General features: G+C 45.6%; 1 protein-coding gene across 1 annotated transcript; it reads left to right on the top strand.

Moving 5' to 3' along the window:
- Positions 1-1,797: 1,797 nt before the first annotated feature.
- Positions 1,798-22,081, top strand: LOC146356550 (vomeronasal type-2 receptor 26-like). The gene is made up of 8 exons (XM_084830177.1): positions 1,798-2,079; positions 8,588-9,412; positions 9,505-9,732; positions 12,988-13,114; positions 17,462-18,364; positions 18,552-18,615; positions 19,665-19,735; positions 22,038-22,081. Exons 1-8 carry the CDS (start codon positions 1,798-1,800, stop codon positions 22,079-22,081), a joined length of 2,544 nt encoding a protein of 847 aa, XP_084686303.1.
- The last annotated feature ends 672 nt before the right edge of the window (positions 22,082-22,753 follow it).

Raw genomic sequence — 22,753 nt, forward strand, 5'->3', positions numbered from 1 at the left:
ATCTTGTCTGAGAGAGTTTTTCTTGAGAAATAGAATTCTGTATCACCCATATCAAGAGTGAAGCATTGAGCTTACTCTTAGATGGTATCTGATTTGGGGAGAAATCTGACTGTATACACAGTGGACAGGTAATTAGTGGTTGCCAGCATCCTGACAGTATAGTTTGAGGGAATCTCTGAACCAGGGCATATGCCTCTGACTACACTCCAGGTTTAGTACTAACGGTAATTATAGTACAGGAATCATTGAATCCATTTTTTTTCTTTTATTGATAGAAATGTAAATTCCCAATTAAAATATAAGTAGTTTTAAAATTCCAATTTTAAATTTTAAAGCAACTAACATTGTATTTCCTAAGCATTTCTTACTGTCACAAAAGAGAGCATTGCTGAGTCTATTTTGCTCACCAAGACTTCTCTATAGAGTTGTCTGGCAGTATCACAGGCAAGGAGCTTCGATATCAAGGAAGCCATCTGAACCCCAAATCAGACCATATTTATACAGTTTCTAAAATATTACCTCACCGCCGATATGTCAATACTAATTGCTGTTTCATAAATCTAGGTTCACAATCGTGGCTTCTAAATGAATCCTTGATGTTTAAGAACACACATACAAAAATGTCAACGTACAGTTTTCAAGTTTTGCTTACCAAGGGTGCTATGGCACTCATGCCCTGCTTGTGGATTCCCAGTCAACAGCTGGTTGGCCACTGGGTGAACAGAATGCTGGACTAGATGGACCCTTGGTCTGATCCAGCAGGGCTCTTTTTATATTCTTAAGTTAGATACAATTAATTTTGATATATGTCTTTGGCAAAGCGATTTCTTACTCAAAGTTTACTTATTAAACCTAAGTACATAATTTTTTCTAGACATCTGTATATCAGACGTAATGTTTATATCTTACACAATGGTTTTAGCTCATGAATTGATAAGCGAATATTTAAAATTCACTTTGATTCACTTAATATAGTTAGATGTCTCACCAATTCTCACATAATCCTATTTATTTAAGTCTCTGGATTCTTAATTAACTTTTATGCAACATGCTCAATTGCTTGCAGCTCCAAGACAAGACAGCTTTTTGCTTTTTTGTGGGGGAGAAAGAGTCACTTTCTAAAGTAATCATTTTGAGTGCATTGAGGACTGTGCCAGTGTTTGGTGGCAGATCCATGACAATTTAAACCCTTAAAAACAAAAATATCAAAACAGTACAGACATGAAGACTGCATATTTTTAAAGGCTTCATTAAAAAGATGTGTCTCCACACCCTTTCTAAAAGCCAAGAGAGTGGGGGCCAATCTCACTGTTTGAGGGAGAGCATTCCATAGTTTGGGAGCAACACAAAAGAAAGCCCTGTCATGTGTGCTCAACAAATGGACCTCTTCTGGTAATGGTGTCCTTAAAAGGTCTGTCCTACAGGTCTGCAGACAGGTTCACGGCAAGACAGTCCTTTAGATAGCCAGGTTCCAAGCTGTTTAGGGCTTTAAAGGTTAAAACCAACACTTTGAATGGTTCCTAGAAAGTGATTGGCAACCAGTGCAGGTCTTTCAAGGCAGGTGTGAAATGATCTCAAAACCGTGTACTGGTTAACAGCCTAGCTGCCGCATTTTGCACCAACTGAAGCTTCTTCAGGGGTAGCCCCACGTAGAGTGCATTGCAACAAACTAGATGTGATGTAACCAAGGCTTGGACAAGTGTTGAAAGACCCTTTTGAGTTGAAGAAGGAGTGATCTGACATGTTCTCATTTCATGGAGCATGACAATGTCAATGTTTTGTTGCAGAGTGGAACATATGAATTACTCGCACATTCTGCCCTACTTGATTGCCATTCAAGAGATCAACCGGAATCCCAGGCTCTTACCCAACATCACTCTGGGCTACGACATCTTTGAGAATTATTTCGACACAAGAAGGACTTCTGATGCCTTGGTAGACCTGCTGTCTACTGGGCAGGCAAATGTTCCAAACTACTGCTGTGGCAGGCAGAATCTCCTGCTGGCTGTCCTTGAAGGGGCCAACTCGGAAATCTCCAGCCAGATTGCATCCATGTTGGGCATCTACAAAATCCCACAGGTATGAATAGGTGGTGGTCATGGTTGTGATAAGACTGGGACTAGTTCCACTTCCTTCAGCAAAGGAGATCGTTACCTTGTTGTGGTGCTGGAGCTTGGGCACCTCAGTGACGTCAAGAGCTAAACCGTGAAGGGACACCCAAGACGGGAAGGTCATGGCAGAGACGTCAGACTAAATACGATCCCTGGGGAAGGAAACGGCAACCCACCCCAGTATTCTTGCCATGAAAACTAAATGGATCAGTACAACCAGAGATATGTCGGTATACCATCGGAAGATGGGACTCCCAGGTTGGAAGATGGTCAAAATGCTACTGGGGAGGAGCAGAGGATAAGTTCAACTAGCCCCAGATGTGATGACGCAGCTAGCTCAAAGCCGAAAGAACGGCTAGCAGCTGATGGTGCTGGTGGTGAACGACGAATCCGATGTTCTAAAGATCAACACAGCATAGGAACCTGGAATGTAAGATCTATGAGCCAGGGCAAATTGGATGTGGTTATTGGGGAGATGTCAAGATTAAATATAGACATCTTGGGTGTCAGTGAACGGAAATGGACTGGAATGGGCCACTTCTCATCAAAAGACCACCAGATCTACTACTTTGGACAAGAGGACCACAGAAGAAATGGAGTAGCCTTCATAATTAATAATAAAGTGGCTAAAGCAGTGCTTGGATACAATCCAAAACATGACAGAATGATCTCAATTCAAATTCAGGGTAAGCCATTTAACGTCACAGTGATCCAAATATACGCCCCAACCACAGATGCTGAAGAAGCAGAAGTAGATCAGTTCTATGAGGATCTGCAGCATCTACTGGATAGTACGCCAAACAAAGATGTTATTTTCATTACAGGAGACTGGAATGCTAAAGTGGGTAGTCAAACGACACCTGGAATTACAGGCAAGCATGGTCTGGGAGAACAAAATGAAGCAGGACATAGGCTGATAGAATTTTGCCAAGACAACTCACTGTGCATAACACTCTCTTCCAACAACCTAAAAGACAACTTTATACATGGACTTCACCAGACGGTCGACACCGAAATCAGATTGACTACATTCTTTGTAGCCAAAGGTGGCGGACATCTATTCAGTTGGTAAAAACAAGACCTGGAGCTGATTGTAGTTCAGATCATGAACTTCTTATTGCACGATTTAGAATCATCAGACTCAAGAGAATAGGGAAGACCCACAGATCAGTTAGATATGAGCTCACGAATATTCCTCATGAATATGCAGTGGAGGTGAAGAATAGATTTAAGGGACTAGATTTAGAAGATAGGGTCCCGGAAGAAGTATGGACAGAAGTTCGCAACATTGTTCAGGAGGCAGCAACAAAAAACGTCCCAAAGAAAAAGAAAACCAAGAAGGCAAGATGGCTGTCTGCTGAGACACTGCAAGCAGCCCAAGAAAGAAGGAAAGCAAAAGGCAACAGTGATAGGGGGAGATATGCCCAATTAAATGCAAAATTCCAGAAGTTAGCCAGAAGAGATAAGGAATTATTTTTAAACAAGCAATACGCGTTAGCGGAAGACGGTAATAGAATAGGAAGAACAAGAGACCTCTTCCAGAAAATTAGAAACATCGGAGGTAAATTCCAGGCAAAAATGGGTATGATGAAAAACAAAGATAGCAAGGACCTAACAGAAGCAGAAGAGATCAAGAAAAGGTGGCAAGAATATACAGAAGATCTGTATAGGAAGGATAATAATATCGGGGATATATTTGATGGTGTGGTCAATGAGCTAGAGCCAGACATCCTGAAGACTGAGGCTGAACGGGCCTTAAGAAGCATTGCTAATAACAAGGCAGCAGGAGATGACGGTATCCCAGCTGAACAGTTTAAAATCTTGCATGATGATGCTGTCAAGGTGATGCATGCCATATGCCAGCAAATTTGGAAAACACAAGAATGGCCAACAGACTGGAAAAAATCAACTTATATCCCCATACCAAAAAAGGGAAGCACCAAAGACGTTCAAACTATCGAACAGTGGCACTTATTTCACATGCCAGTAAGGTAATGCTCAAGATCTTGAAAGGTCGACTCCAGCAATTCATGGAACGAGAATTGCCAGATGTACAAGCTGGGTTTAGAAAAGGCAGAGGAACTAGAGACCAAATTGCCAATATCCTCTGGAGAATGGAGAAAGCCAGGTAGTTTCAGAAAAACATCTATTTCTGTTTTATTGACTATTCTAAAGCCTTTGACTGTATGGATCATCACAAATTGTGGCAAGTTCTTGGTGGGATGGGGATACCAAGTCATCTTGTCTGCCTCCTGAGGAATCTGTATAACGACCAAGTAGCAACGGTAAGAACAGACCACGGAACAACGGACTGGTTTAAGATTGGGAAAGGAGTACAGCAGGGTTGTATACTCTCAGCCTACCTATTCAACCTGTACGCAGAACACATCATGCAACGTGCTGGGCTTGATGAAGCCAAGGCTGGAGTTAAAATGGCTGGAAGAAACATTAACAATCTCAGATATGCAGATGATACCACTTTGATGGCTGAAAGCGAGGAGGAGCTGAGGAACCTCATGACGAAGGTGAAAGAAGAAAGTGCAAAAGCTGGGTTGCAGTTCAACCTCAAAAAAACCAAGATTATGGCAACCAGCTTGATTGATAATTGGCAAATAGAGGGAGAAAACGTGGAGGCAGTGACAGACTTTGTCTTTCTAGGCGCAAAGATTACTGCAGATGCTGACTGCAGCCAGGAAATCAGAAGACGTTTACTTCTTGGGAGGAGAGCAATGACAAATCTTGATAAAATAGTGAAGAGCAGAGACATCACACTGACAACAAAGGTCCGCATAGTTAAAGCAATGGTATTCCCTGTAGTAACCTATGGCTGGGAGAGCTGGACCATAAGGAAGGCTGAGCGAAGGAAGATGGATGCTTTTGAACTGTGGTGCTGGAGGAAAATTCTGAGAGTGCCTTGGACTGCAAGAAGACCAAACCAGTCCATCCTCCAGGAAATAAAGCCAGACTGCTCACGGAATGATACGAAAGGCAAAACTGAAGTACTTTGTCCACATCATGAGAAGACAAGATACCCTGGAGAAGATGCTGATGCTAGGGAAAGTGGAAGGCAAAAGGAAGAGGGGCCGACCAAGGGCAAGATGGAGGGATGATATTCTGGAGGTGACGGACTCGACCTTGGGGGAGCTGGGGGGGCGACAGCCGACAGAAAGCTCTGGTGTGGGCTGGTCCATGAAGTCACGAAGAGTTGGAAGCGACTGACCGAATAAACAACCAAAGTTCCACTTCATGGTCTCTTCAAGAAATGAGCATTGGGCATCAAAAAATGAAGCCAGAGCAGTTTTGGGGAGAAAGGATTAGGTAGAGACTTCTATTTTCCCTTGTGTTAACCCACATTTCTTTTGCCTTATTGGCTCTGCTTTAACTTCAGTGGCAAGGCCATAAAATGATATAAACCGCTATCTTTTAGAACAGTGTCAGATCTAGACCTTTGATGGTCCTCGGGCAAAACACTTTCAATGGGCCCACTCCCTCAGAGAATCTACTTTCTTACCACCATTGTCACCTGCTGCTATTGCTCCTTATCCTCTTTCTCATCATTGTTTCCACTTGCTTGCTTGAGAGGTCTCTTCTCGATCATCCTAGGGTGCAGAACATAGAATCATGGGCCCAAGTTGCAGGAAGCCGGATTCCAGCTGAACATCAGGAAAAACGTCCTCACTGTTAGAACAATACGATAATGGAACCACTAATGGAAGTAGTGGGCTCTCCTACACTAGAGGCATTCAAGATGAAGCTGGCAGCCATCTGTCAGGGGTGCTTTGACTTAGGTTTCTGCATTGAGCAGGGGGTTGGACTCGATGGCCTTATAGGCCCCTTCCAACCCTACTTTTTTATGAGTCTAGGTACAGAGCCAGTGAGCAAGCAGGCCATGGTATCAGCTCCTCCTCCTAATGACCACATGTCTCACCCCTGCCTAGGCCAGAGAGAGATAGGCAGTTGAACAAGCAAGTTGTCATGGTGAATAGGAGAAACAACTCCTGGGAGAACTTGTCAGTGGGCCTCTGCTGGGATGTGGGCCCTCAACAGGTACCCAGCCATGCCTACCCTTGATGCTGACACTTTTAGAGGGTGAACATGGTATGAATGCACACACGATGAGCATCAATCCTTCCCTCAGTCTTAATTATTGAGCTCTCTGAAGAATATGTGTCTCAGGAAAGGGCTCAGTTCAAAACAGAAATGTGGCAGAAAACAAACAGATGGAGAGACACAAGACGTGGAAGGGTTTTCCCAGCCATGAAGTTCTACTTGATCCTTTTAACTGTGAAACCCACGGACCTTCTGCATTCAAAGCATGTGCTTTATCACTAAGCGGTGGTCTCTCCCAGAGTTTGAAGGAGGAACCAAATCCAACTAGAAAGTGTGTGTGTGTGTGGGGGGGGCATACTACTGTAATTTTGGGGGGGATCTCTATGGTTTCTCCAAAACAAACAAAAGCAGTCTTGATGGGGGCATCATGTTCTGCAGTGAACACAGATGAAAATAATTCATTCAGCTTCTCTGCAATCTCCTTATCCTCCTTTAGTACTCCTTTAACTTTGTTATCATCCAACAGTCCATCTGCCTCCCTAGCTGGCTTCCTGCTTTTGCTTGTATTTCCTTTCTGAGAGTTTCTGTTCCTTTGTGTTACCTTTATCTATTTATTTGTTCATTTGTTTATTAGATACTTCTATACTGCATATACGTTAAACTCTCTAAGTGGTTCACATTAAAATACAGGATAACAATGCAAAAGCCCAGATAAAATAAAATAAAACTAGTTCAAATTTATTTATTTATTTATTTATTTATTTACAATATTTGTATACTGCTCCACATCTAAACAGATTCTGGTGTGGTCAATAAAAAGAGATAGAATGGACAAAAGATAAAAAGAAGAAACATCACATTAAGATTTTTTGTTTCTTTTTTTAAAGAGTGCCAATAAAACCAAGTCTGGTTAACCAAGGAAGGCTTCATGGAAAAGAGCTGTTTTCAGGAGGCACCAAAAACAACCCAGTGTTTGTGCTTGCCTGACCTCCAGAGGCAGGGAGTTCTATAGGACTGGAGCCACCACACTGAAGGATCTTCTCCGAGTGGACTCCAGTTGGGCCATGGGTCCATGTTTTAAAACATTACAATATTATAACAACAGGGTACTAACAGAGTCCCTCACAGGTCAGGGAAAACCTTGTGAATAGGTGTGTTTTCAAGAGGCATTTAAAACTTTCCATCATTTCTGTTTCTTCAACCACACGTGGGAGAGTCTCAACAATACTACAAGCAGGAAGAATCTTGGAATTGTGGTAGATCACAAGCTGTATATGGAACAACAATGTGATGTGGCTGAAAAAAAGGCAAATGTTATTTTGGGCTGCATTAATACAAGTATAGCACCCAAATTACATGAAGTACTAGTTTCCCTCTACTCAGCACTGGTTAGGCCTCATCTGGAGTACTGTGTCCAGTTCTGGACACCACACTTGAAGAAGGATGCAGAGACACAAGAGGGTTCAAAGGAGGGCAACAAAGATGATCAGGAGACTGGAAACAAAGCCCTCAAGAGACTGAAAGAACTGGGCATGTTTAGCCTTGAGAAGAGAAGACTGAGGGGAGACATGATAGCGCTCTTCGAGTACCTGAAAGGGTGTCACAGAGAGGAAGGCCAGGATCTCTTCTAGATCATCCCAGAGCGTAGGGCACAGAATAATGGGCTCAAGTGACAGGAAGCCAGATTCCGGCTGAACATCAGGAAAAACTTCCTGCCTGTTAGAGCAATATGACAATGGAACCAATGACCTAGGGAGGTGGTGGGCTCTCCCACACTGGAGGCATTCAAGATGAAGCTGGACAGCCACTTGTCAGGGATGCTTTGACTTGGATTCCTGCATTGAACAGGGGGTGGGCGAAGAAATATTTGAACATCTCTCATAAAGATGGCATTTTGGTACTTCAGAGGTGCACAACCTGAACACACACCCCAAAACCATCTCGTGCATGCCCACCCCCCTCGGCCACTGCCAGTAATCCACAGCTCATCTCCATCTCTTTGGAACTGCCCACCTCTTTCTGCCCTTTTTCTCTTCAATGGCAGGAACCATGGAGCTTCCAAGAGGACACTCAAAGAATGGGATCTCTATGGCAGGAGCCATAGAGCCCTGTGAGAGTGGCTCCCAAAGCCGCTTTTTAAAAAGTAAAAGGTAAGAAAACAACAGAGTGGTGGGGGTTGGGAGAGTTTGGGGACATGTGTGTATATGTGAGGGAGAAAAAGTGTGTGTGTGCGTGTGCGCACATGCATGTGCATATTGTGTTTGCGCACATGCACATGGCCCCCAGACCTGCATCCAACACATAGATGTGGCCCTTGGAGATGAAAAGGTTGCGCACCGCTGTGCTGCGTAATCGGAGGTGAACAAACGTTCAAGCTTTGTCTTGAAAATAAAACAAACACAACCATCTCTTCCTTTCCTTGCCAGGTCGGTTATGGTTTTGCATCTCATGCTATTCATGATAAAGGTCATTTCCCTTTTTCCTACCGAATGGTCCCAAAAGAAGAACCCCAGTACCTGGGGATTGTCAAATTGCTCTTGCATTTCAGCTGGACATGGATTGGTCTTATTGCGCCAAATAATGACAATGGAGAAAGGTTCATAAACACCTTGACCCCTGTGCTACTCACAAACGGTATTTGTGTTGCCTTTTCACAAACCATCACTGGACAAAAGGTATTTTTTTATCAGATGATTTTAGATGTGGACTACATCACATCACTACTGATAGAACGAAGAGTCAATACGTTTGTCTACTACGGGTGGTATTCTCACTCCATGTTAGATCTTCTATACCTGAAAAAACAACTTGAAAACATCGTGAATCCTATCATGGGGAAAATCTGTATTGCAACAACTTTGCAGGACGTCACCTTGGCTTCAAATGTTTTAGAAAGGCATCACTTCCATGGTTCTTTGTCCTTCTCAGTCCAGAACAAAAAAAGTCCCAACTATGACAACTTTAACTCCTTTTCTACTCATGTCAAGCAGTTTGGGGAGGAAGCATTTAATTGTTCATATCGAAAGCATGTGTTGTCCGTGAAAAGCCAGAAAACATGTAGAGAGACAGAGAAACTAGAGTTGCCGACCCAGGATGTGCTCGAAAGAATCCTGTCTGGTGATGACTACAATATATACAAGACCATCCAGTTTGTGGCACATGCCATAAATGTTGCATACTCGTCCAGATCCAAGTGGATGATGGCGGCAGGCAGAGACAAGTTGGAACAGCAAAAGCTACAGTCGTGGCAGGTATGACCTTTTCTGTCACAGATAGATTCTCAAAACATTACAACCACTTGTTTCCGTTTTCTAAAAGATGCTGTTCTCTCTCGTCATCCTAGCTTCACCCTTTCCTGCAAAATGTTCAGTTTTACAACACTTCCATGGATGGCGTTTACTTGGATGAGAACGGAGACCTGGCAGCCAACTTTGACATCGTGAACTGGGTGGCGTTTCCCAATAAGTCCTTTCATAAAGTGAAAGTTGGGAGCATCGGGAGAGAGGCAGCTTCAGACGTAAAGTTCACCATTAACCAGGATGCCATTGTGTGGCCCAGTTGCTTTAAACAGGTGGGTGGTGTGTTCGTTCATCTTCTTCCCTGTTCAGCTCTAATAATTTTGGGCTGTTAGACTATAAATTAATGACGCAGGGAATATCAATGGAGCAAATGCATGGGATGCATGTACAGAGATGGGCAGGCAGTATCAGTGGGATAAGGGATTGCCACAACCAGCTCCAGACCCCGAACTGTGTGTTTTCTAAATCAGGGCCCTGGGAGTCTGGCATGAGCAGAAAGCTGGACAGTCTGAAACCTGAAGAGGGACAGAGGCTCATAGTTCAGTGGTAGATCACATGCTTTATGGAATGTCTCACCCTAGCACCTTTGGTACATCTGGGCAGAGCTTTTTCAAGAGGTAACCATATGATTCCATCTGGACCCTAGGAAGGTTGTGCTAGAGATGTCTGATCTGGCCTTGGTCACACATGCCTTAGTTATATCCCATTTGGATGTAACTCTCCGTAAGGCACTCTACGTGAGGAAGCCTTTGAAAACTGTTAGGAATATCCGTCATTGGGAAGTCTGGTTCTTTTTTGGCTTGACAGAGTTCTGTGGCATGTACAACTCACTTTGCATCTGCGAGCTGAGCTGTGGGCTGTTCCCAGAACTGCAGGAACGTTTTGCACATTGGGGGTGGCGGGGTTTTTTTATGCAATTTGCTCAAATATATCTGAGCAATTTGTGCAAATTATGGCTGAATTCGCACACAATATGGCTGAATTTGCACAAATCTGGTCGTAATTTGTGCAGCTTTGGCCATGATTTGCACAAATTGCTCAGAAATTTGTGCAAATTGCAGACCCCCCCATTGCACAAAATTCCCAGAAAATCCACAGGCTGGCCTGACTTGCTGCAGATTGAGTTGGGCGCCACAGTGGGAACTGAAACAAAGTCCAGAGAGCCAAGCCTGGGGAAACTAATCAAACTCCACCTCCAAATGAATTTATTTATGTATTTGTGGCATTTATATACCTCTGGATATAATAAGATCTCTCTGACATCCCTAAAAACTTTTCAGAAACAGCAGGTCCAGAATGCTGTGGCCAGACTGTTAACCAGGGCTGGTTACAGGGAGCACGTTGCTCTCTTGTTACAACAGCTTCACTGATTACTGGGAAGAATTCAAAGTGCTGGTTATGACCTATAAACCCCTATATGGCTTGGGACCAGGCTACCTGAAAGACCGCCTTCTCCCATACCAGCCTGACTGGTTCTTAAGATCTTTGGGAGAAGCCCTTCTTTCGAGACTGCCACGTTCAGAGGCAGAACTGGTGGCAATGCAAAAGAGGCCTTTTTGGTGGCTTCTCCCTGGCTGTGGAACTCCCTGCAAAGGGAGGCTAGGTTCACTCTCTCTCTACAGTCCTTCTGCTAGCAGGCAAAGGCCGCTTTATTCAAGTGGGCCTTTTTCTGTGTCACAGGTCTGCTGACAGGGTGCTATTTTTTCTGTGTTGTTGTGTTTTCAATTTTTTTCAATTGTGTTTTAATGGATTTGCTTGTTGTTGTTCTGATCAGTGATTTAAAGCCACCCAGAGCGCCATTTTTGGTAGAAAGGCGGGCTACAAATCAAGTCAATAAATAATCCTAGGAAGGCCTGTTGTGACAAGCTTGCTTGGCACTTGGGGAATAAAGTTGCCAGTATTTGCCCTGACTCTGATGCCATTATCGATACAGGTCCTGTGGAGGGTGTCTAGAGCACTGTCTGATCTAGTTTTATGTGATCCATTTCAATTTATGTGGCCTGAAGATGTGAACAAGGTGTTTGGGAAGGTCTGGCCTTCTTACCTGTATGCTTGACCCTTGCCCATCTGAACTAGGCTGGGTGGGTTCAGAAGGCTACTGATGCCTCATTGAGAGAAGGACTGATCCTGGCCACATTGAAAGAGGTGGTCACAAGGCCACTTCATTAAAAAAAAAAAAAAAGTTCACTGGACCTAGCTGATTGTCAGAACGATCACCCAGTTGAGAATATTCCCTTTTGGGCAAGGTGCTTGATAGGGTGGTGGCAGGCCAGCTCCAGGTATGGTTGGATGCAATGGATTATCTAGACCCATTTCAATCTGGGTTGAGGCTGGGGTATGGAAGAGAGACAGTTTTGGTTGCCTAGGTGGATGACCTTGTTGGAAGAGAGTCAAAAGGGCTGGATGCACTTGATCTTGGCTGATCTCGGAAGCTAAGCAGGCTCAGCCCTGGTTCGTATTGGATGGGAGACTGCCTGGGAAGGCTTCCTGGTTTTGTAGGCCCCTTCCGACCCTATGATTCTATGTACTCTACTTACAGGGAGAGTGCAATCATGTTGATTCTCCTTGTTCTTTCAGGAGCTTTTGATATCATCAACCATGGTATCTTGTTAGACTGACCCTGTGGGCAGTATCCAATGTTGTCGTTCTGCAAACTCAAAGGGCAGAATTCAAGGGGGTGGTTACACCCCCACTGATTCTTTTCCGCCCCAATTCCCTTCCGATCACATTGCACGAACAGGACCCACAGTTTATGCCAGGAAGATTTAGCACTTCTTAGGAGAAGCCCCCAAACAAGCAGACATGCTCATTCCTCAAAGGATGTAGGTCAGCGGAGCTCGCTTAGGAGTGCTCCGCCAAGCTGCCTCCTTCCAGAAACGAGTGGTCCCACTCATTTCGGGTCACCCCAGAAGTGCTAAAGTGCAGTTGTGCAAGCGGTGGGGGCCACTTGTGCAGCATTATCAGTGGGGCGCAAGAGGAGTGAGCACCTCATTGGATCCTGCCCAAACAGTGCTAGCAGAGCTCTGCTAAGTCTTAGTTATGCAAGTGCTTGTGAATTGCACAGTGCATTGCACTAGCGGTGCCTGATGGCCACCTCTCCTGAAAGCGGTTGTGCAATCTCTTGTGCAACTGTTTGAGCAAACACAAGTTTAGTTGGAATCTCCCCTTGTGCGTAGCCTGGAACATAGCTTCTGCTAGTGCAACATTATTTGCACTAGTGGAATGACACCATTAGATACTGCCCTATGGGTTTGGGTAAAAAACCCATTCAGCTTCAGGGGATGGACCTGGGTTATAGTATCATGGCAATATTCCTTTGGCATGTGGCAACCTTCGTCAGTGCACCTTGCCTTCCTTGTGTCAAAAGTACTGCCGTCAAAAAGTGATATCCCACTTGGGGATATCAGTTGGTGAAAAGGGGAACCCATTGGGTTCTTTCCAACTCTATGACTCATCTACATACTGTTCCAGAGATTTAAAAAAAAATCCCTAGAGCACTTTTGGTTTGATACTCCTCGTCTTTCTAGACCATACCTCGGTCACGGTGTACTGAAAGCTGTCGACCTGGAAATGCCAAGGCGATTCAGGAAGGAGAACCAGTTTGCTGCTATGCATGTACTCCCTGTGCAGAAGGGACCATCTCTACTCAGGAAGGTGGGTGGCCTCAGAAGTACGGGCAGCCCCTTGCACAACAGGGCGCTGATCCACTCACCGGGAAATCCGACAGTTTCCAAACTTGCTGCCTTTCTCAGTTTGTGTAGATAGGTCATCTCCGTAACTAATTTCACAAAGTGAGTAGAAAAAGATGACTTGAGAAGTGGACAACTGGAGAATGGAGGGGGGTGGGTTCAACTTCCTCCCCCTACACCTGGCCTTCTTCTGCTTAAATTGCACTCCGGTCTCTGCTCCATGCATCACTGCAGCGAAACTGTGTTGAAAGAATCCAACGTATATCCTGCAGTCCTTAGTTCATAGAGGGCAACGATGCAGCTCAGCAGGCCTGACCAGTGGTGTGCATGGACCAAGCCTGTGCTCTGTGGGTTTGGACTGGGGAGACTCGAACTCAGATCCGTGCTGAGCCCGGAAGCTTACTGTTAGCCTTGAGGCAGTCATTATCATAAGATAACATAAGATCTTGTTACGTTGTCTTATGATAACATAGCATGATAACGTATGATAACATTAAGCTCTAAATGAGCTTCCGCTGTGCATTAAAAACGTGGTTGTTCAGGCAGGCATTTGGGGTGGGTTAGGGTATTTCAGAAAATGTTTTTACTGTAGAATTTTGTTTTAAACTGTTTTATTGTACGCTTTACATCGCCCAGAGTGGCTGGGTGACCAGCCAGATGGGCGATTAATAAATTTAATAATAATAAAAAATAAAATAAGGAGAGCCCTGCTGGATCAAGCCAAGGGTCCATCTAGTCCAGCATTCTGTTCACACAGTGGCCAGCCAGCTGTCGACTGGGAACCCACAAGCAGGACATGAGTGCAACTGCACCCTCCCACCCATGTTCCCCAGCAACTGGTGTACATGGGCTCACTGCCTCTGATACTGGAGGTAGCACATGGCCATCAGGACTAGTAGCCATTGATAACATTCACCTCCAGGAATTTATCTACCCCCCACCCCACCCCCATTTTAAAGCCATTGAAATTGGTGACCATCACTACATGTGGTGGTACGTGGTAGCAAATGTGTGAAGACGTCCTTCCTCATATCTGTTCTGAATCTCCCACCAATTAGCTTCATGGGATGACCGCACTAGGGTCTAGTATTATGAAAGAGGGAGAAAAATGTTTCCCTGTCCACTTTCTCCACACCATGCCTACTTTGTGGGCCTATGTCATGTCTCCCCTTACTTGCCTTTTTAAAATCAGTCTAATGAACCGTCAGAAGCTGCTGGGGCTCAAGCGGGCTTCCAGGATTGTTGTAAGGATGCACTTAGATAACTGTATGTATGGTACACATCCTATCAGTAGGGATGTTACGAAAGTCACTTACCTGGTCCCGCAGCTTGCTTCGCGGTGGGGGGGAGGCACTTCGGTTCTCCCCCTGAAGTTCAAGCCGGGGGGGGAGGTGCCCCGCCTTGCCCGGCCGAAATTCAGGCCGGGGGGAGGAGGCACCCCGCCTTGCCCGGCCGAAATTCAGGCCAGGGAGAAGCGCCCCGTCTCCCCGGCCGCAAAATACAAAGTGAAAAAACAAAACAAAAAACCCCACCCGTGATAGGCTACGTAACGATTTACGCAGCCTATCATGGCTAGATTTGCAAAGTCAGCCGTGATAGGCTACGTAAATCGTTACATAGCCTATCACGGGTGACTTTGAAAAAAAAAAAAAGCGCGTATGCAAATGGCGGTGCCCATGGGCGCCGCCATTTGCGTTCCTTATTTGGTCCCTGTAGTCTACGTAAAGATTTATGAAAATAAGGGCAACGCTACGTAAATCTTTACGTAGCCTATCATGTCTTTTTTTTTTACAAGAACAAGAGTGGAAATGGCAGCGGTGGCGGCAGCCGGTCGGAAGACCAGCCGCTGCTGCCGCCGAAGCCGCCGCCAGAGCCGCCGCTGCCCGGAAGATCCACCCCAGGCGAGTCTCGTCCTGGGGGGGATCCGCGGGGGGGTGGGGGGGTGGCAGGCCGTTCCACCACAGATTTTGGGGGGCCGAATGCACTCCCATTCGGGCTCACTGAGATCCGTGGCAGAATTCTCTGCCATCCCTAGCCATCTTAGGCTTACCTTACCTGTTACACTATTACCACATGAGCAACATATGCTCCTAGCTGTCTGTCCTGATGTCATTCCCAGTCCTGAGGGTTCTAGCTCAGCTTCTTCTTTACCTAAGGACTTTTGACGGGGTTTTGCACTGCTGTTACAAGTAGGGATGGCGGAGAATTTCTCCCCGAAACTTCGGGGGGCCGAGCGCCAAGTTTCGGGGAGAAATCCTCCGCACCCCCCCACACCCCGCACCCCCCCGGGACGGGACTTACCTTCGCCGAATGTCCCTCCCGGCGGCGGGTCCGGCCGGCAGTTCGGCGGGTGTTCTAGCGGGGCGGGAGCGGCAGCCAGTCTTTTGACCGGCTGCCGCCGCCACCATTCCAATAAAAGAAAAAAAAAAAAACGCCCCCGTGATAGGCTACGTGACGATTAACGTAGCCTATCACGGCTAGATCTGCAAAGTCAGCCGTGATAGGCTACGTAAATCGTCACGTAGCCTATCACGGGTGACTTAAAAAAAAAAAGCGCAAACGGATAATGGCGGCCCCCATAGGGAGCCGCCATTCCCGTTCCTTATTTGGTCGCTGTAGTCTACGTAAAGATTTACGTAGACTACGGCGAAAATAAGGGCAACGCTATTTGCGTTGCCCTTATTTTCACCGTAGTCTACGTAAACATTTATGTAGTCTACAGCGACTAAATAAGGAACGCGAATGGCGGCTCCCTATGGGGGCCGCCATTAGCATACGCGCTTTTTTTTTTTTTAAAGTCACCCGTGATAGGCTACGTGACGATTAACGTAGCCTATCACGGCTGACTTTGCAGAACTAGCCGTGATAGGCTACGTTAATCGTCACGTAGCCTATCACGGGGGCGTTTTTGTTTTTTTTAAAAAACAATGGAGTTCGCGGCCGGGCGAGGCGGGAAGCCTCCCCCCTGGCCTGAATTTCGGCCGGGGCGAGGCGGGAAGCCTCACCCCCGGCCTGAACTTCGCGGGGGGAGCAGCGAAGCGCCTCCTCCCCACCGCGAACAAGCTTCGACGAAAGGTAAGTGCCTTTCGTCCACCCCTAGTTACCAGTGACAACAGCAGCAACTGCGCTGGCAGCCTGACCCCCATTTTGCATTGTCCGCAGAACCCCATACATTGTTCCAGAACATGGGGGGGGGAGGTGAAACTCACCAAAAATGGGGAAGAAATTTGGGGAAATTCTCCAAAGTGGGCTTTTATTTCTAGGAGCTAAGAAAAGAAACATCTCAGGACTTTTCTGAGGGAAACGTCTTCTGAGACGTTTTAGTTCAGCTCTAGTTGTCATTCTCTGGGGTTCAGCACCTTCCTTAGGACCTTCCAAATGTTAAATTTCCCAGGGCAAATTGTGGAGACATCCTAATGCAGGTGCAGAGAGATGACTGTACAATGAAAGCCAGGATCCTAAGAACATAAGAAGAACCGTGCTGGATCAGACCCAGGGTCCATCTAGTCCAGCATTCTGTTCACACAGTGGCCAAACAGCTGTCGACCAGGAACCCACAAGCAGGACACGAGACCTCTTTGTGGGATCTCTTGCACACTCCTTGGCCACCTCATATGTAAAGGAAGCACAAGAACTCTGAACCCAGCCCATGAGAATTTCTCCGAAATTTCTTCTCTTTACAATTTCTTTTTGAAAGCAATTTATTTTCAGCACAGCACTATCATCCACTATATAGTGGATTAAAATGAGCTCGGATTTCTAAGCATCCGACCTGCAGAATCTACTGCGGAGCGTCCCCCTCAGGCCGTGCGGAGTCCATGGACTTTCGGAAGATTTTTTTGCTTTCCTGAAATTTACACATAGAAATCCATAGAAAAAGACATACATTTCTGCTGAAGAAATGCTGAATGGAATGGGGGACAATACACTGAGGTAAATTATGTAAATACTTCATAAATACTTATGTAAATATTTCCGTATTTTTCCGCACGACGGAAAAAAATATATCCGTATCCGTCTGTGGGTGGATGATGGAATGAAAGGTGCCTGACAATCCATGAAACAAAGATGGAGAGGATTTTACACAGTCCATACATCGCTATCCACAACCTACACAACCCCGTGCCTTCCCTATGATTTTTCAGCACTTAACCTCTCCCCCCTATACTCTCTTGTCTGACTCTTGTGCAGCTTAAGCATTCACTCTGAAACATACCTTATGGAGTGTAATAAAAGACCATTTTGGAAGACTGAGAGAGAGGTTCGTGTTACAGAAGACAGTCTTGGTTTTTTTTTCCTCTTCTCTTTGCAGATGCAGGACATTGCAGCAAGTGCCCTGAAGATCAGCATCCAAACAAGGACCGAGATCAATGTATCCCCAAGACTGTAACCTTCTTGGCCTATGAAGAACCTTTGGGGATTGCCCTGGCTTCTTTGGCCCTTTTTCTGTCCTTAACAACAGGGGTTGTGTTGGGAATCTTTATTAAATACCTAGGAACTCCGATAGTCAAAGCCAACAACCGGGACCTCTCCTACATTCTCCTTGTCTCCCTCTTGCTTTCCTTCTTGTCCTCTTTCTTGTTCATTGGCCGGCCAAGGAAAGTGACCTGCCTTCTCCGACAAACAGCCTTCAGCATTATCTTCTCCCTTGCCGTCTCTTCTCTGTTGGCCAAAACAATCACTGTGGTGCTGGCTTTCCTGGCCACAAAGCCAGGGAATAGGATGAGGAAATGGCTGGGGAAAAGTTTGGCCAACACCATTATCCTTTCTTGTTCCAGTGTCCAAGTTGTCATCTGCACCACTTGGCTGGGAGTCTCTCCCCCATTCTTGGACTCCGACATGCACTCCCAGCCTGGACATATCATTCTGCAATGCAACCAAGGATCTGTCACCATGTTCTACAGTGCCCTTGGCTACATGGGCTTCCTCGCTTCCATCTGCTTCACGGTGGCTTTCCTGGCTAGGAAGCTGCCTGGGGCCTTCAATGAAGCCAAGCTGATCACCTTCAGCATGCTGGTCTTCTGCAGCGTCTGGGTGTCTTTTGTGCCCACCTACCTGAGCACGAAGGGGAAATACATGGTGGCCGTGCAGGTGTTCTCTATCTTGGCCTCCAGTGCCGGGCTACTGGGCTGCATCTTTCTTCCCAAGTGCTACATTATTGTATTGAAGCCTGATCTGAATACAAAAGAGCAACTGACAACAATAACTAAAGATGGTATCTGATCCTTAGTACTAGGGAAGGGGAAGAATTCCACCCCATCACCATCTGGACAGGAACCGTGACTTCCAGTGAGGACAGAAAAATATCTATAACGGATCCAGGGCTTGTTCGTTTCCCAAAGCCTCCACTCATTGTAACAAGGGGCACTGGGGGAAAAATATTTTAAACCTCCTTCTCACAGGATCACATCTCAGTGGCATGGGGAAAGGGAAACATATCCGCAGCGAAGTGATCCACTCTGTTAGGTGAGAAGAGAAAGCTGTGATCCATTGTTTAAATTTTAGAATCCCTTGTGGATTAGAGGGAGTCAAGGCACCAGGGCTCTCAAGGAACCTAGCAACAGTGTCCAAGCACCTCTCTCCTTGCAAAAGAAATTGCTGGCTGATCTGACCCGCGCTGAAGTAACCCCACCACCACACATAGCCAGACAGTAGCAATGCAGTCTCCTGCCCAGCAGAAATCTGGTGACCCAAGAACGTCTCCATCTAATCATAGGAAGCTGCCAACTGCAGCCTGGCTCCTCTTTCTGAGCAATTTCTGCACTCATCTGTACAATGAGTACATAACACAAACAGTACAATCTTACCCATGTCCACTCAAAACTAAAACCCGCTGAGTTGAATGGAATTTATTCCCAGATAAAGTGTATAGGATTACAGCCTAATTTGCTAACATATTGGTGATTACAGCTGAAAGTCCTGACTTCGCTCCCATCTGGGCGTGTTTCCTTTCAACTTCAATCTGGTGGTGTACAGAGGCCGACTGCCAAAACAGTTATCCTTGTTCCAATATTTCTGGCCCTGACTGTATATCTTTGTTTACCTTGCTTTCTGGCACTTCTGAAGTTTTGTCACACGCCTAATGGCCAGTTACCTTAAGAGAAAAGACGTATGTTAAATAAAAGGGGTGTAGTTGAATCTGGCACTGCAAGAGAGGGATTACCCAGTAGTGAGGGGGTGATACTCCACATTTGGGGATAGGGGTGGGCTTGCCCTAGTGTACAGCTCCCCCCGCCCCAAGACCCAGGTTCTCCACAATCTTGGAGCCCGTTGTCTATTGAAAACCCTGCCAGCGAGACCCAGGCAGGGCAGGAGGGGGACAGAGGCCTTTACACCCTCCTGTTTCTCCATTTTACATTTTCTTCCAGCTAGGGGTCAGCTCATTGAGATGACTTACCAGGCAGTGAGAGGGGATGGCAACAGATTGGATCTTGGATCGAGTGGACCCAGACATCTCCTCCTTCCTCCCTGCCATCCGGAAAGCCTCTTTTCTTCCTCTCTGACTCTCTTCTGAGGTTGCCGTTGACCTCAGAAGAGAAGATGCTGTCAGGGGTGGAACCTTTGTGCTCATATTTCTCTCCCCAAGGTAACAGCTGTGCCTGTGACAATTGAGAGAGACGGCTGCACCAGGTCCCTGGGATTGCTGTTTTAGGGTTTTATTATTTTAAATGGTTGTGCACCATCTTGATGGCCTTTCAGCAAATAAGTTGGTATACAGATGATGACAAAGACAACGATAATAATGTAATATATTTAGAGCAGCAAGAGAACGTTTTTACACATTCTTCAAATAGATATGGAAACTTATATTAGAGCTGATTATATTTTAATATCCTAACAATTAACCACAGGTTATTAGACAAACAGTAAATACATTAGGAAAAAATATAAAGCAGTTCTTGGAAATAAATAACACAGGTGGATTGGCTTTTGCAACAATTTGGGACATGATGAAGCCTGTGATAAAAGGACATTACATAAGTGAAATGAGTGTATATATATATATATATATACACACACACACACACACACACACACACATATATATAAATGGAAAAGCATTACAAGAAATTATCCAATTAAATAGAAAAAAACCCAAACAAATTGGAGGAAAACAAATATATCAGCTTCTCGCCCAAAAAAGAATTGGAACTACTTGGCAATAGGTAAAATCACAAGATCCTTTCATTATTTAAAACATTTTTAATGGGAGTGGGGATAAAAATGTTAAAATGGTAGTGAACACAATTAGAAAAGAAAAATCTTACATTAACGTCCACATGATAAAAACAATGAGGACAAATTATTATACAAAAATAAAGCTTTCCTTGTAAAGGAAGTCCATCTTGTATTCCGTATGCAGCAATGATCTAATGACCTTATACTACATTCTTGTACATCGCTTAGAACTTTCTGTTCATGTAAGCAGTTCATAAATATTGTTAAATAACAACAACCAATTAAAGAATATCTAGAAGGTTAGTAACGAGCACCAACAAGATTTATAATATATAACCAGTGATAAGTTTAAAACAATTAAACATAATAAATCCCTGGATTTAGATGTCATACCAGATATTTAGTTAAAAAAATGGAATAAACTTTAATAAATAAGTAACCTTAATTAATAACCTTAGCACATCAGGATGCTTTTTTAAAAACAGAACAAAACAAGGGTTCTAGAGAATATTTATTTATTTATTGCATTTATACCCTGCCTTTTTTTCTCCAAGGAACCCAAGGCGGCATACATTATCCTCCTCCTCTCCATTTTAGCCTCACAACAACAACCCTGTGAGGTAGGTTGGGCTGAGAGTCTGTGACTGGCCGAAAGTCACCCTGCGAGCTTCCGTGGCCGAGTGGGGACTAGAACCCGGATCTCACGGCTCCCAGTCCAACACTCGAACCACTGCACCACACTGGCTCTCAATAGAGCGCAATCCTATGCGATTGCTCTTCTTCCGATGGATGACTCTGAGAAAGGAACTGTCTGCCCATCCAAAGCTGTGCCAGCAAGAGCCAGGCAGTGTGGGTAGAATGACTGAGGCAGAAACACCTCCCATTCCACCTTAAAAAACATTTTCAGCTAGACAGTCCACTCTGCCCATCTAGCCGACTTACATTTTGGTGGACAGGGCAGCCTCTTCTCTCTCCATCCATGCCCCCTTTCCACTTCACTATTGTGACTGCAGAAAGAGCAGCCAGCAAGGTTTCTGTCAAGGCCCAACTTCAGTACTGCAGTGGGCCTTGTAGGTTATAACTAAGATTTGATTAGAAGTAGCCTGGAAGGGCTTAGGCTTCTTCAGTTTCTGGCATGTCAGAGTCTGCATGAGCTGATCTCTGTCAATGTTCCCAGAGCAGAGCCAGGGGGAGTCACCCAACGCCCTGTCCGCCTGCTGGTCTGGCCTTGGCAGGCAGGGAGTCTGGGAGCTGCTGCCTGTGAGAATCTGACAGAGGTGGGGCAGGGTTTGCAGAAAGGTCGCCCAGGTTGTAGTGTCACGGCTGGAGGGCTGAGCAGTGCCGCCATGTTCGGACAGGGGCCTTGCTGAGAGACTAAAGGCCCTTGTATGTCATGGGATCTGGAGGGGGTGTCCTACCGTCACGCCTTCCCGTTTAAGCTGATGCAAAGGTGAAGAGCCTTTGCTAGGAACATCTGGTCTTCATTGCCCGAAGCCTTCTTTCTTTGGATCCATCATCGTCTAGGCTTTTGGAGGCACTCTGCACATGGACTGGAACTTTGGATTGTTAAAGTCTTGCCATGAAAAGTCCTGTGAGGCTTTTCATAGACTTGATCTCTGGTTGCTGTGGATTGTGTGTCTGCATTTGTAGTCAGCTCAGTGTATGGCAGGCTGGGTTTGATCTACGACTTTTGGGCTTCCCCCTGCCAGAACTCATGCAGTGTGGAGTTGCCAATGCGAAAGCAGTGGCGTAGAACTCCTTGCATGTGTGGGCATGCCCTTCCCTTGATCTTGACGGGCCTTGACCATGTAGCCTGGAGTTATCAACAAAAGATTTCAAGTTGGACTCTCTATGGGTGTGGGTTGTTTAGGCTTTTCCCTTGATTGCCTGATTGGTTCCTTCCAGGAATCATTCCTTTTCCATGTCCAGGGTTGGAGCCCTGTGAAAGGATTGTCTAGGTTAGGTACCCAGGAATCCACAGACCCTTCCCTTGTGTTCAGAGCCATGGAGATGGCAACAGAGAAACCATATCGAGGATCTGAGTCACGGTAGTAGCGTTTAGTTTTGGACTGTTCTGGAATTACATATAGCCTATAGCTACTGACCATCAGCTATATGATTTCTGAAGAGTGTAACCATTAAGCTTTTGCCGTGGCATTCCCTGCAATAAAGAAATCTTGCTGATTTGGGTGTCCGGTGTCAGACTGCCTGAGCGTGTGCGCTGGGAGGATTGGGAAACCTGACAGTTTCCATGGCAGCTGTGTGGGTGGGTGTGTAAAGCTGCATGATCTGAACTCCTCCTTCATGCTCACAGCTGTTTATGGGTGTAGAGGAGGAGACCCACAGCATCCTATGCCACCACAGACACAACCATCGGATTGCTCTGTAAGTGATGTAGCTGTGGAAAGACATGTTTGGATGGTGT

The sequence above is a fragment of the Heloderma suspectum genome, chromosome 2, assembly GCF_057233095.1.
Source record: "Heloderma suspectum isolate Gila_16-S chromosome 2, 16-S_ref, whole genome shotgun sequence".
In the NCBI taxonomy this organism is placed as follows: domain Eukaryota; kingdom Metazoa; phylum Chordata; class Lepidosauria; order Squamata; family Helodermatidae; genus Heloderma; species Heloderma suspectum.

Bases quoted from the DNA above. Each gene is read 5' to 3' on its own strand.
- LOC146356550 (XM_084830177.1), top strand. From the start codon at position 1,798: ATGAATTACTCGCACATTCTGCCCTACTTGATTGCCATTCAAGAGATC. The intron at 18,616-19,664 runs GTGAGAAGAGAA...CTCTCTTCTGAG, and splicing joins GAAGTGATCCACTCTGTTAG to GTTGCCGTTGACCTCAGAAG. The intron at 19,736-22,037 runs GTAACAGCTGTG...TCCCCCTGCCAG, and splicing joins CTCATATTTCTCTCCCCAAG to AACTCATGCAGTGTGGAGTT.